Consider the following 14,051-nt stretch of genomic DNA (forward strand, 5'->3'; position numbering starts at 1 on the left):
GTCTGTATAAATAGGATTTATTTATCTAGATTAATATTTTTGAAGGTACAAAGGCTTTTATGTATCTAATCTGGTTTGTGAAGTTGTATGGAATTGAGAACTCTTTTCAGTGTGAATTAGAATATTGAAGACCATCTTGCCTGGGCTCCAAAACTTGCCTTCAATTGTTTGATGAGTTTGCTGTCCTGTTGCCTGTTTACCATGTTAATACAGCCCTGTCTCACAGTTAATAAAATCCTCCAGACACCTAGTCCAAGTTTTTGGTTTAGATTACAGGTGTGAGACTACAGCTTGCCAGGGTTCATTCAAATTTGGTTTTGGCTCTCAACAAAAATGTATCAAAATTATGTGCAGTAGATCTGCATGGTCCAGTACGGTGACCACTGGCCACATGTGGCTGTTGAGATTTTCAAATGTGTCTAATCCAAATTAAGATATTCTGTAAATGTAAAATACATACCAGATTTTGAAAACTTAGTACAAAAATATGTGAAATATAACAACTTTTATGCTGAATATGTGTAAAAATGATCATTTTTGATACATTGAGTTAAATGAAATATATTACTAAAATTAATTTCACCTACTTTTTACTTTTTAAAATGTGCTATTCTAGGTCATTTTAAATTATATTTGTGGTTCACATTATACTTCTATTGGGTAACCTCTCAGTGAAATGTTTTTTAAGTTCCAACTTAGTGGGGGCTTAACATCAATTAAAAGACAGCTTGATTTCCCTCTAGATGAGTGTCAGTGTCATAGGTACTACTTACAGGTTAGTTGGCAGTGTCCCATTTCTCTTATTGTTTTAAAGAAAATCCTTAGGTAATATGAAAGGAATCAGAGAATCAGAACTAGTTTTTTCTGTTGTTTGATTATATCAGTGTGGAGTCTGACAAAGACAGATGTTAGTTCTGTTCTACTGCTTCTCTTTATAACCCTAAGTATATACTTCTACCTGTCATCATTCATGAATTTTCATAGACCAATGGTCAATAAACTTTCCTGTTATCTCAAATATGCTTATTTAAACCCTAACCTAGGAAATAGCAACATTAATAATCCTATTACATAATGAATAAAGTTAATTATAAATCACCTAACTAGGGATTGTAAGAAATGGGAAAAGTCACCCAATTATAATAGGAAAAAAGTGATTTGAGTTTTACGTTTTCTACCTGTCTTAATATTGAAGACATTATTACATCTACTTAACAGGTATGTTCTGTTCAGCATCTTTAGACTAATGACCCACTTGGATCTAGATTAGCTAGATGTGCTTCCTATTATTGATTTTGGCTTCAAATTATGGACCTTATAAGGTGAGGACATCTTTCTACTTTCCTTTTTCCTTATCCTTTCCCATTCTCAAAATTCTCTTGGCCACACTGCTCTTGTGTGTGTACCAACTGGAGGGTAATAATAAACTTTCATGTTAAGACTTCCACTGTAATTTTGGTGTTGAAATTTTCATTGTCCTAAATCAGTAATTTTCAGACTTTTATTTTCCTTTGAAGTGGTACAATCCTGCAAATCTTAAAAGGAAGCCCAGTATTTAAAACAAACAAAAACATAGTATCGTTTGAATTGGAGGGTATAAGTGGAGGCTGTGTTTCCCACTTAAAAATTCCCTTCATTGCTCCCTAGAAGGGCCTCTGGGATTTCTATTTGGAACACAATTTGATAGACCTGATTAAATTATCTGTAACAAGGGAGTTTATCTGTAACAAGGGATTTAGTTTTCTGGGTATATTGCATCCTGACCACTAGGTTTAGGTTCAAAGTGATCTTGGTGTAGTGGGAAAGAGATCAGAGATTAAAAGTTAGGTAGCTATAAGAGTGACAAAATAGGCATAAATCACTCGTTATGAGCCTTCAATATAAAAGAAAAAGTTCTAGATGCCCATGAGTCAGCACATGGAATTATAGATTCTTAAATACAATATGAAATTTAATTAGACTACAATAATAGGAAGGAAAATATTCTCTTATTTCCATATTGAAGATGATATCCAGCTGTACTCCTGTCTCCTTGCTTAAGGGAAATGGGATAGATGTAGGAGAATTTCTTCTTAACAATCATTAAACATTGCTAATGCATTAGTATTTGAAAGAGTTCTTTAAAATTAAAATCTATTTTCATGTATACAACATGGTTTATGTACAATCAGGCCTAAAAATTGAAAAAATAAGTCATCAAGTATTTGAAGAGCACCTAGGTGTATTAATAATTTAGTGTTCGATAAATATCTATTATTATTATATTAATATAATATAATTATATAAGCTAACTATATCTAAACTTAAAGGACTTTGGTACTAAAGATTCAAATACGGTTTTCTAGTTTAAAAGGATACATTTTACTCAAACTGTTCATTGTAGGCACTTCACTGACAAACTTGCATCCTTATCATTATATGCGGTTTGATATAATGACCCATTAAAGTCACAGAAGTTTTATAATCATACTTGAATCTTCCAGTGAAGGGTGTAGCAAACTTGTAGGTCAAGTTTTTGATTTAAATAAAAGATGATATATCGAAGGTTATAAAAAAGCAATGGATTGTTTTTTTGAGTCCCCTGATACCTTGATCTCTTTTTGTTTTTTTTTAAAAAACTAAAACTGTTTAGTGATCTCCACATATCAAACACATTGATCTAAAAAAATCACAGTTTACCATCAGTAGTGAGATTAAAGCTATTAAAGATTTACTGGTTTCATTTTCATTCCAAAGCAAGCTCTTTTCCATTTTCTAAAAATTAGGACCAAAGGGACATGAGAAAGTGAAGGCACTAATACTTGTTGAAGTCTTCTATGTGCCAGGCACTCTGCTCAGTGCTCTGTGGATGTTACCTTGTTCAGTTCTCACAACCCTGTAATGTAGGCAGGATTATCTCCATTTTAAATATGGGAAGATTGAGGTTGAAAATGAGTAACTTGCCAAGGTCACACAGAAATGTACTAAAGAAAATACTTAAACTCATGTCTAATTCCAGACACTGTTATTTTCACTGTGTTGGCCTACTCATGAAAAGCCATCTCTATTTAGTAGTAATGCTAGTAGTGGTATTAATAGTACTAATACTGTCATAATAATTAGTAGTGCTAATTTACTATTAGTAGTACTAAACATGCCATTCTAGGTATGATTGTTACAATTAGATTTTCAATGAGTTATGGAAAAACTTTTTAAGAATGGCTTTCCTTTGATCATATACGGGATATACTTATTACATAAATATAAGAAAATAAAATCAACTATGATTTCCAAGGTTCTTTGCAAGCATTATAAGTAATATGTTAATTCAAAGCAAATACTCAAACTAGAGCAAAATCAAATTTGAGGAAATAAAAGATAATTGGAAAAAGACTCCTTATTTCTCTTTTTTTTTCTCAGTGCCATGAAAAGAATTAAAAAGAAGTAGTCCCCTTTAATAGATGCCTTCATTCCCTTGTTAGATTTCTCCATGTTTTTCAATTTGCTGCTGTCCACCACGGGAATATAACAGTTATAATTCTAAAATAACCCTTTCTATCCTGTGGTTAACCTAGTTAATGATGTGTGTGTATATAACTTAACAAAGTGTAATACATGAAATTATGTTTCCTAGACACAGCAAATGGGATGGTTCGCCCATTGTCCCTCTCTTCTAGGTCCTGTATTGAGGCAAGCTACATTAAAGTGTGTGGTTCCCTGAATTTTTCTCTGCATTACAAAATACACCTTTGTAATCTGTTAACCATCACAGGTGACTAATTTAATGGCACATAATAAGCAAGTGTACTTCAGTTCTCTAGTGGGAAGTATATATGATGTTTTTATAAGATTTAGCAAATATCATATTAGTTTGAGTGCTTATGGAATTGCCCTTCTGTTGAAGACAGAAAAGTAGAACTGAGGGGTTTTCAAATTTGTTGCAGTAGTATATATGAAGAGATTAAAGATAATCCCATTAGATACAAGACAAAGTGAATTTACAGAATAATAAAGTTATGATAGTGAAAATCTTATGAAGAATATGTTTGTCAAGATAATTTGTGTTCATTTTAGCTCCCCTTAGTTTCCAATTACTAGTTCACTAGAAGGTGCATATGTCTGAAACTCCGAGTGGGAGTCCCTGGATAGAAGAAATGGGGCTTCAGTTACCCGAGTCCAGACCTTAGTAGCCCTTTTCACAGCTTGCAAATTAATTTCATCTTATTGTCTGGAATAAGCTCTACAATGAATTACAGAAATCTGTTTGGGAAGTTGCAATGACTAATAAATCAGCAATTAGTTTTGCACATGGCATATTAGTTGTGGGATATTAGAAAACCTCTCATTCAAAATTTGGCCCATAACATGGCAGACCCCTAGCACATATTTACTCTCGGTATAGATAAGCACATATTCACTAACTCAAGTGGCTTGTCTCCCAGGAGCTTCAAAAATCCTCTACCTGGAGTCCAGAATATGGTAGCCCTTAGTTTATACAGGAGATCTCTTCCCAACAGATGAACAGCATTAAGGGACAAGAGAGGCATGTTCCTCCAACAGAGGACCTATTTGCTCAGGAATCTCAGATGAGAAAGAACAGGTAGAAGGTTGTCCAGAGATACCCACAACTTATATGTTTTTCTGGATGTAGGTGAAACAAGAGAGGTCAGTAGAAATTGCAGAATACATGCATGGTTCCAGTATCTACAAGAAAGGACAGGAAAATATTAAGGCAGGAAAAGGAAACATATATAAGTCTTTTCCATTCCCAGCTCTGAAGCTCCTCTATTAAGTCAGTTTTGCTCATTAGTTTGCACCATTTGCTAATTGTTTCCTGTCTGATTTCAAGCGGAGAGGGGCTGTCTCCTGATGGAGATGGTAAAGTTTCATAGGTAGCATCCCTTGTATCTTCCTCAGTCTCTGGCTGCGTTCCTTTTCCCAACATCCTATCTTCTTACAATAGTAACGTACTGACTTTTCATCGGCAAGTCCTATCTTATTTGTTGGTAGCCCCAGAAAAGTATTTGCTCCCTGTGTGAATAAGTAGTCAGGTAACACTGCAATCTTGAGTTTCTTTTTGTCTTCACCTTTCTCCATTTTTTTCCCCCAAACTGGATTACTGTTGCCAATACCTGAGAAACTGTCTATTTTTTGACATACAGATACCTTTTCTCTTACTTGTGCTTGCAACAAGGCTACCACAGAAGTGGAGAGGATTAAGAGTCTATTCTGATCCACCCCTGTATCCATCCCCATTCATTTAGAAAATGCCTTGGTGAACCACTGATGGAAATCGCTGGGAGACTCATGCAGCAGCAGCACTGCAGCTTCTCTCAGGTCACCTTTTGCAGAAAGACTGCAAAGTCTGCCATCAGCAGTGCCTTGCAATGGGTGTCCTAGGTTTGAGGAGCAGCCAGAGTTGTTGCAGAAGGTGCCTGAAGCCATGACACTCCACTTGCCCCATCACACCTGTTCCATTAGTCAAGCAGACTCATCCAAGGCAACATTCCTTGGATGTTACAAGTCGGTGTCCATCCTCACACACAGGGCTGTAAACTGAAAACATGCTGTAGAAAACCTCAGCACATTTTTGCAGATCTTTCCAGGGCACTGGAAAATAACTCTTAAGATGGATATCAGCTAGGGGAAAGGGATGTGGTACCCTTACCACATCTGATCCACCCAGCAGTATTGGATAACTTCTAAAGGGTATTTGAATCCCTGTAGCTCCAAAGGGAGAAGGCTGATTTTCTCTACACTGAGATGAAAACTAAGTTGGTTTGTATGGCACTATAGTTTCAGGCTCATGTTGCAATTTAAAAGCCTGACTCCTTTTGTTTCCCCTTCCCTCCAAGTTATCAGGGAAACCATTTGCCCACCTGATGCCCTCATTCTAAGACAGTTTTCTTATCCAGATTTTCAGACTCCTTGTTCCTTCCTCTTAATCATTTCTGCTTCCCTAGCTATGTTTTGCATGTTGAGTACTGTAGGGGGAGTCTTGGAGGTGGACTCCATACCAGAACATTCAAATAAGGCTGGCAATTCTCCCTCTTCCAAAGGGAAGTTATCCCTGGATCCTGAAGTCCTTGGGAACCATCTGTCCAAGAAGCCATCATCTCCTCTTTCTAGGTCCCAGATAAGGCAAAGAAGGGTGAAGGGGCGTAGAAGGAACAATAGCCGAGAAGTGTTGAGAACCTGGAGAAAGAGAAAGGTGCTTTCAGTTTCTCAATCTCTTCCTTCAGTTTTTTAAATTCATTCTTACTGGCTGTCCAGTTCATTCTTTCATTTATTTCCTGAGATCCAGAGATACCAATAATCCTTTTATTTTAAGTAGGGTTTTTCTAAAAATCTGTGTAAATATACCAATTTGTCTACTTCAAATGAGCCTTCCTCTGGCCATTGCAAAGCAGGATTTTTATAAACATGCCTATTCACAACATGACAGAGTAAAATAAGCCCTTTAAGAAAGAGACCTGCTGGCAGGCTCCTTACATTTTTCTACATTAAAGCCAGTGTTGAATCACACGCAACCTTCAAGCCTCTATTACCCATTTTGCTCAGCAGGAACTCAGAATTAGCGGTGAGAGTTCGGCATTTTCCCTGGGAACCCAATCCCACTGAGCCAAAGTAGTCAAAGGAACACTTTTTAGCAAACATCCAGGGTCTCCAACCTAATCAATGGTGGCTACAAAGCCTCTAACACATTCACCAGCAGAAGGACTCACTTGAGGTATACCATCCTTATTGCCAAATTGTTGAAATACCAAAGAAATGGAGGCCCACAGGACACATGCCAATTCATAAATATAGAACTAGCTGTTTTTACTACTGAGGAATAAAAACCCTAAATGCATGCAGATACAGCCTGTAAGGTGGCTACAGAACTATAATGAATTTTCTTCTCTATTTATGGAATTAGAGCTACAGTTCGCAAACATCATCGTACTCTTTTAGTAAACACTCAACAGACAGTTAATTTGCACAAGTAGCTACATTGTGCTCACTCTGACATCCTGTTTTTCATAATTTTTTTAATCAGGCTTACTCTTTTTATAATTCTTTATCAGAGCCTCCTACCCTTGCCCCTTATATAGTAACCAGCACATATGATTAGTCACATCCTTCAACACGCCTCATAAGGTTAGGTCAAGTTCAGTCTCCCCCAGCCTCTCCCAGTCTGTAAGTCCCACCTGCAGTTTGGAGCCACCTGGTAAGTTGTCTGCTCAGACTTTTACTGTTACTAGGGATGATTCTGGGCCTTGGCAGCTAGCAGGGACTTCCAAGACAGCAGCAGCCATTCCAGGGATTTCCTAGTTGGCATTCATTTGTTTGGCCTGATCAGGAGAGGATTGGCTGGGGAAGTATTGGACACCCAGGGACCAACCCTACACATCCCCACTTGCCTGCTTCTTTCTGTCCCACCCATAGAGGAGAAGACATTAGCCTGCCCCCATGTGAGATCTGAGGCTGGGCCAACTGCTGATTGCTTTAAATCTGATTTCAAGTTACTGTGGGGTTTTACTCTACCTGGATGTGGAATTACTATGTTTGAGAGAAAACACGCCTTCACCTTTATAAAATATTGCCAAATTGCTCTCCTGAATAGTCATACCATTTATACTCCCACCTGTAATGTATGAGTTCCTACTTTCACACATCCTTGACAACATCTGGTGTTTGCAGACTTTTATTTTTTCCAGTATGATGGGTGTGAAGTGGTGTCTCACTTTAGCTTAATTTGCATTTCTTCACTGTTGAGCATCTTTTCATATGTTTGTTGGTCATTTGGGTTTCCTCTCTTGAGAATTCACTGTTCATATCTATTGCCTTAAAAAAAAAAACTGGTTACCCTTCTCAATGTATAGGAGTACTTTATGTATTATGAGTACTAGTCTTTATCAGTCCTATGTATTGCAAATACCTTCTTCCAGGCTATGGCATTTTTATTTTTTTATGGAGTCTTTTTCATAAAGAAGTTTTATGTGCTCAAATGTATCATTCTTTTCCCTGATAGTATGTGATTGTGTCTTCTTTAAGAAGAATTTCCCTATCTTGACATGAATGTCTCCTTTAATTTCTTCTAAAAAGTTTTACAGTATTTTCATATTTAAATCTTTGATCTATATACAATTTATTTTTATGTATGGTATGAGGTAAAAATACAATTTTATTTTTTCCATATAAATAATCAATTACCCTAGTACCATTTGTTAAATGATCCATCTTTTCATCTATCTGTAATGACACTTTTATCATTTATACACACGTGTATGTGTGAGAGAGAGAGATCTTAGGCTCACTTGTCTGTTATATTTTTTCTGTTTTTTAATTTTTGCCAGTAAAACACCAATTGGATTTCTGTAGTTTTATGCACAAGTATTGATAGCTAGTGGGGAAGTTCCTCCTCTTTCGTTCTTCAGAATTGCTTAACTGTCCTTGGCCTTTTATTTTTCCATACTAATTTTAGGATCAGCTTCTCAAGTTCCATAAAAAAACCCTTTCAGGATTTTTATTGGGATTTCAGTACACTTACAGATTAATTTGAGAATTGCCATCTTCATACATTGAGTCTTACCATCCATGAAAATGGTATATTGTTCCTTTCATTTAGGTCTTCTCTTACTCCCTTTAAAACAGGTTTTCAATTTTCATTTTCTCTATAAAGCTCTTGGGATATCTTTTCTTCTTTAGATCTGTTTCGTTTTTGTTACTATTACAAATGGCGTCGTTTTTAAAATTAAAATTTTAAATTGGTTTACTGGTATAGCAACACTAATCTTTAATAACATATTGTCAAAGAACATTGTATGATAGATTCTTGATGTCTGTTGAAATCTGTTCTGTGGCCTAGTGCACAGCCAGTGTGTTCTTGTTCCATGTGTTCTTGAAAAGGTTTTCTCTTTAATTTTGTTCAGGGTTTTGTATATGTCCATTAGATCACCTGTAATCGATTATTCACTTGTCTGAATTCTTACTAAATGTTTTCTGCTTCGCCTGTCAATTAGTATGATTGTGGATTTGTTCATTTCTTCTTGTCATCCCGTGATCTTTTGCCTTACACTGAGTTCACAATTATTATAGCTTCCTTGTGAATTGTTCCCTTTTTACTATTATGTAATAACTTTTTACCCCTGGTAATGTTTCTGCCTTAAAATATATTTTTTTCTGATATTAATAGAGTTTTCTGTTGGTTTATGGTATGAGTAAGGTAGCAGTTAAGGATGTGTTTAGCTGCAAATAACAGAAAACTTCACTACAGGTTTTTAAACAAATGTCGGGGAGGTATTTTTTCTCAAATAACAAAATCAGAGATTGATGTGGGTCCATCGACAGTTGATATGGTTCTATTTGCCATTCACAGCGTGGTGCCTCTCATCCTCTTGCTTGCGTTCTCCCTAGGAGGTTTTGTGGGAAGGGGGTGCAGGGCTGTGGGAAGAGGGGAAGAGCAGATAATGGGAACAACCTGTTGTCGGTGTCGCACATGGTATAATACCTGGGTTAGCATCTGTAGAATCTTTGTCCCATGTTTGTAAGTGGTTTGCTGTTTACACACAGTTTATGAAAGTTCTTTAGTTAGAAGATGGAATCTTCTCTTGCTACAGTAAAATGTGATGGTTGTCTTTACCAAGTGAAGTCACCTGGAAGAAAATGCTTATGCAGTCCTCTCTTTAGAGCCAGAAGCAGTTAAATTCTTAAGTCTCAGTAAACCAAATGTCATAATGACTAGCAAAGCATAATACATTTAGATCTCAAAGCATTAATGCAAAATAAAAATATACTTGGGTCTTAGCAAGTTGAGTTTTGTATTTAGGAATAATTAGTATATATATTCTCACAAGAGAATGCCATCTTTTTTTATTTTTTATTTTTTATAAATTTATTTATTTTATTTATTTATTTTTGGCTGCGTTCGGTCTTCGTTGCTGCGCACGGGCTTTCTGTAGTCGCGGCGAGCGGGGGCTACTCTTCGTTGTGGTGTGCAGGTTTCTCATTGCAGTGGCTTCTCTTGTGGAGCACGGGCTCTAGGGCTCTCGGGCTTCAGTAGTTGTGGCATGTGGGCTCAGTAGATGTGGCTCGCGGGCTCTAGAGCATAGGCTCAGTAGTTGTGGTGCATGGGCTTAGTTGCTCCGCAGCATGTGGGATCTTCCCGAACCAGGGCTCGAACCCGTGTCGCCTGCATTGGCAGGCGGATTCTTAACCACTGCGCCACCAGGGAAGCCCCAGCCATCATTTTTTATATTTTTTCAGAAGACTGCTTAAATTTCAGTATTTTCCATGAAACCTAGCATCACTCTGTGTCATTTGCTGGGGCATTGTTGAGGCCATCAGGTATCCCTTCTTTCCAAGAAAATGTGCCTCAAACTCCCCCTTCCCTTATCCCTTTCTCTGAAACTTTCAATGCATCTGATTTCACCTCTAATCTTGCTCCAGACCATTAGGACAGGTCTATGGAACATAAACAGTTTCTGAGGTTTGCATGTATAGCCTTCAATACCTATAAAGCAAGTTGGTCTATTTCTGTTTTGTCCTTCAAACATGAGTAGTCATATTTAGATAGTTTTAGTGCTTCCCAGGGGACCACTAGAACAGTATATTAATATACCTAATGTTTGATTTGTGCTAGAAGTTAACAGAGCATTTACTTACCTTATTCCATTCAGTGCACCTTAGCCCAAGAATAAAGAATGTCTGTCTCCATTATAGATAAGAGTGGAGCCTTCAGTGCTCAAACTGTAAAAAAGTGTACTTATTGCATTCAAAGCAGGAGACTGTTTCTTTTAAAACATTAGAATAGTGTTACTTTGAATTATTAGGTTAAAGTACACAAGCAGAGCCTGGTGCTAGATAAATATTTATTGAATGACTACACTTTTAGTTGGGCATTTTCTTTTAGGCACTAAAACTGCTAATCCAATTTTGAATGCCCTTTTGTCATCATTAATCCTTGTGCAACACAATATTGTTAAACAGAAACCAGGTGTCTTTTCACTGAAGGATGGAAAGTGTTTCTTGTATGAGATTAAGCATTGAGTTTTTCACTTGAGTGCATGTGTGTATGTTGTTTTACATTAGTCACCTGATAAATTTTGTGCATTGTTTAATCACTGGATTGAAATATACACATACGAACTCTTGAAAAGGAAGAGTTTTTAGAAACTCTTAAGTATTCCATTCCACTGTTTTTACAGATTTTTTTTCTATGTGACTTCTTTTTTACATTTGACTGAAATTACTCTTACTGTGGCTGAGGCCCGTTTTTCCCTCTCCTATCAAAACGAGCCTGTATCTTTCTAACTAGTTAACCTTTACAACCTCACATTTGAAAACTCACTTTTCTTTATTCTTCACGCAGTAATCATCCCAGTTTTCTTTTTGTTCCTCACAGATTTTCCACTCCTCGGTTATCTTAATGTTTCTCTGAGCCATAAAACTCTATCTTAAATTTGAATTTCTTATTAATATTTTAATTATGTTATCACATCTGTTTACAAATTTGAATTAATGGAGTCAAATTTAGGTTTTGTTGTGTTTTAAGTGTTCTAAAATAATCTTTTAGCCATGGAAACAAAGAAGTCTTTTCCTGCCGAGGAATAAAATTAGCAGTGGATTGGTTTTTGGAAAGAAGCCACAAGGATGTTACCGTCTTTGTTCCTGCTTGGAGGAAAGAGCAGTCCCGACCTGACGCGCTCATCACAGGTGAGCCCGCAAGCTTCCGTGTGTACCTGAGCCAGTGTCTCGCTGAATAATCTGTGTGTCTGCTTCTGTTTACTAAGTTTTGTGTGACTGCCACATTCACTTGGGTGGGACATTAAAGTTATTTTCGAGTTTAAAAACTATTGGGTTATGTTAACTAAACAGTAATTCTTGCTACATAAGCCAGTTCTTCTTTTTTTTAATTTGGAAACATTTTACTTCAAATTTTGTAAAAATTCTGACTTCTAGACACATGCTAGGAGTCAAGAGGCCTAGAATCAAATTCCAACTCTGCTAGGTACTGTCCATGGCACTTTGAGCAGCACACTGACCCTCTTTGGACCCCAGTTTTCTCATCTGCTGTATGAAATTAGGTGGTAATCAAATTCTAGTGACTGCAGATCAATAAAGACCTGTGAGATCCTGGCAGCATGCTGTCTGGTGTCAAGTAGAGGAAATGACTCGATCCCAATAAAGTATCAGTATTTTGCATTATCTTGTAATTTTTAAATGTATGAGTTTCAGGCAGAGGTGTCCCCTGTAACTGTTAATTATTGCTGCCCAACATTTTGCTCAAGTCAGTGATTCTCAACTGGCATCCAACCCTTCCTGCCCCTCTCTGCCCCAACATTAACAAACTGAGGAACCTGTGTGAAGAAAACAACAGCACTTGTCACATCAATGCAATCCCTATCAAATTACCAACGGCATTTTTCATAGACCTAGAAGAAAACATTTTACAATTTGTATGGAAACACAAAAGACCCAGAATAACAAAAGCAATCTTGAGGAAAAAAAAATAAACGGAGCTGGAGGAATCAGGCTCCCTGACTTCAGACTATACTACAGAGCTACAGTAATCAAGACAATATGGTACTGGCACAAGAACAGAAATATAGATCAGTGGAATAGGATAGAAAGCCCAGAGATAAACCCATGCACCTATGGTTACCTCATCTATGACAAAGGAGGAGAGAATATACAATGGAGCAAAGACAGCCTCTTCAGTGAGTGGTGCTGGGAAAACTGGACAGCTACATGTAAAAGAATGAAATTAGAACACTCCCTAACACCATACACAAAAATAAACTCAAAATGGATTAAATATCTAAATGTAAGGCCAGACACTATAAAACTCTTAGAGGAAAACATAGGCAGAACACTCTTTGACATAAATTGCAGCAAGATCTTTTTTGACCCACCTCCTACAGTAATGAGAGTAAAAAGAAAAATAAACAAATGGGACCTAATTAAACTTAAACATTTTTGCACAGCAAAGGAAACCATAAACAAGACGAAAAGACAACCCTCAGAATGGGAGAAAATATTTTCAAACAAAGCAACTGACAAAGCATTAATCTCCAAAATATACAAACAGCTCATGCAGCTCAATATCAAAAAAGCAAACAACCCAATCAAAAAATGGGCAGAAGACCTAAATAGACATTTCTCCAAAGAAGACATACAGATGGCCAGCAAACACATGAAAAGATGCTCAACATCACTAATTATTAGAGAAATGCAAATCAAAACTACAATGAGATATCACCTCACACCGGTCAGAATGGCCATCGTCACAAAATCTACAAACAATTATTGCTGGAGAGGGTGTGGAGAAAAGGGAACCCTCTTGCAGTGTTGGTGGAAGTGTAAATTGATGCAGCCACTATGGAGAACAGTATGGAAGTTCCTTAAAAGACTAAAAATAGAGCTACCATATGACCCAGCAATCCCACTACTGGGCATATACCCTGAGAAAACCATAATTCAAAGAGAGACATGTACCACAATGTTCATTGCAGCACTATTTACAATAGCCAGGACATAGAAACAACCTAAATGTCCATCAACAGAGGAATGGATAAAGATGTAGTACATATGTACAATGGAATATTACTCAGCCATATAAAGGAACGAAATTGGATCATTTGTAGAGGTGGGGATGGACCTAGAGACTGTTATACAGAGTGAAGTAAGTCAGAAAGAGAAAAGCACATATCATATATTAACGCATATATGTGGAATCTGAGACAATGGTATAGACGATCTTATTTACAAAGCAGAAATAGAGACACAGACATAGAGAACAAACGTATGGATACCAAGGGGGAAGGGGGGGGGTGGGATGAATTGGGAGATTGGGATTGACATATATACACTATGATACTATGTATAAAATAGATAACTAATGAGAACCTACTGTATAGCACAGGGAACTCTACTCAGTGCTCTGTGGTGACCTAAATGGGAAGGAAATCCAAAAAAGAGGGGATATATGTATATGTGTAGCTGATTCACTTTGTTGTACAGTAGAAACTAACACAACCTTGTAAAGCAACTATACTCCAATAAAAATAAAAATAAAAACAAATGGAGTG

At 36.9% G+C, this 14,051-nt stretch overlaps 1 protein-coding gene across 1 annotated transcript in view; it reads left to right on the forward strand.

Moving 5' to 3' along the window:
* The window catches only part of ZC3H12C (zinc finger CCCH-type containing 12C), a 62,107-nt gene that overhangs the window by 39,355 nt on the left and 8,701 nt on the right, over positions 1–14,051 (forward strand). Inside the window, exon 3 of the mRNA XM_061202545.1 lies at positions 11,537–11,676. Coding sequence (XP_061058528.1) covers positions 11,537–11,676 — 140 coding nt within the window. The remainder of the gene's footprint in view (positions 1–11,536; positions 11,677–14,051) is intronic.

Source organism: Eubalaena glacialis, chromosome 10 (assembly GCF_028564815.1).
Source record: "Eubalaena glacialis isolate mEubGla1 chromosome 10, mEubGla1.1.hap2.+ XY, whole genome shotgun sequence".
Taxonomy (NCBI): Eukaryota; Metazoa; Chordata; class Mammalia; order Artiodactyla; family Balaenidae; genus Eubalaena; species Eubalaena glacialis.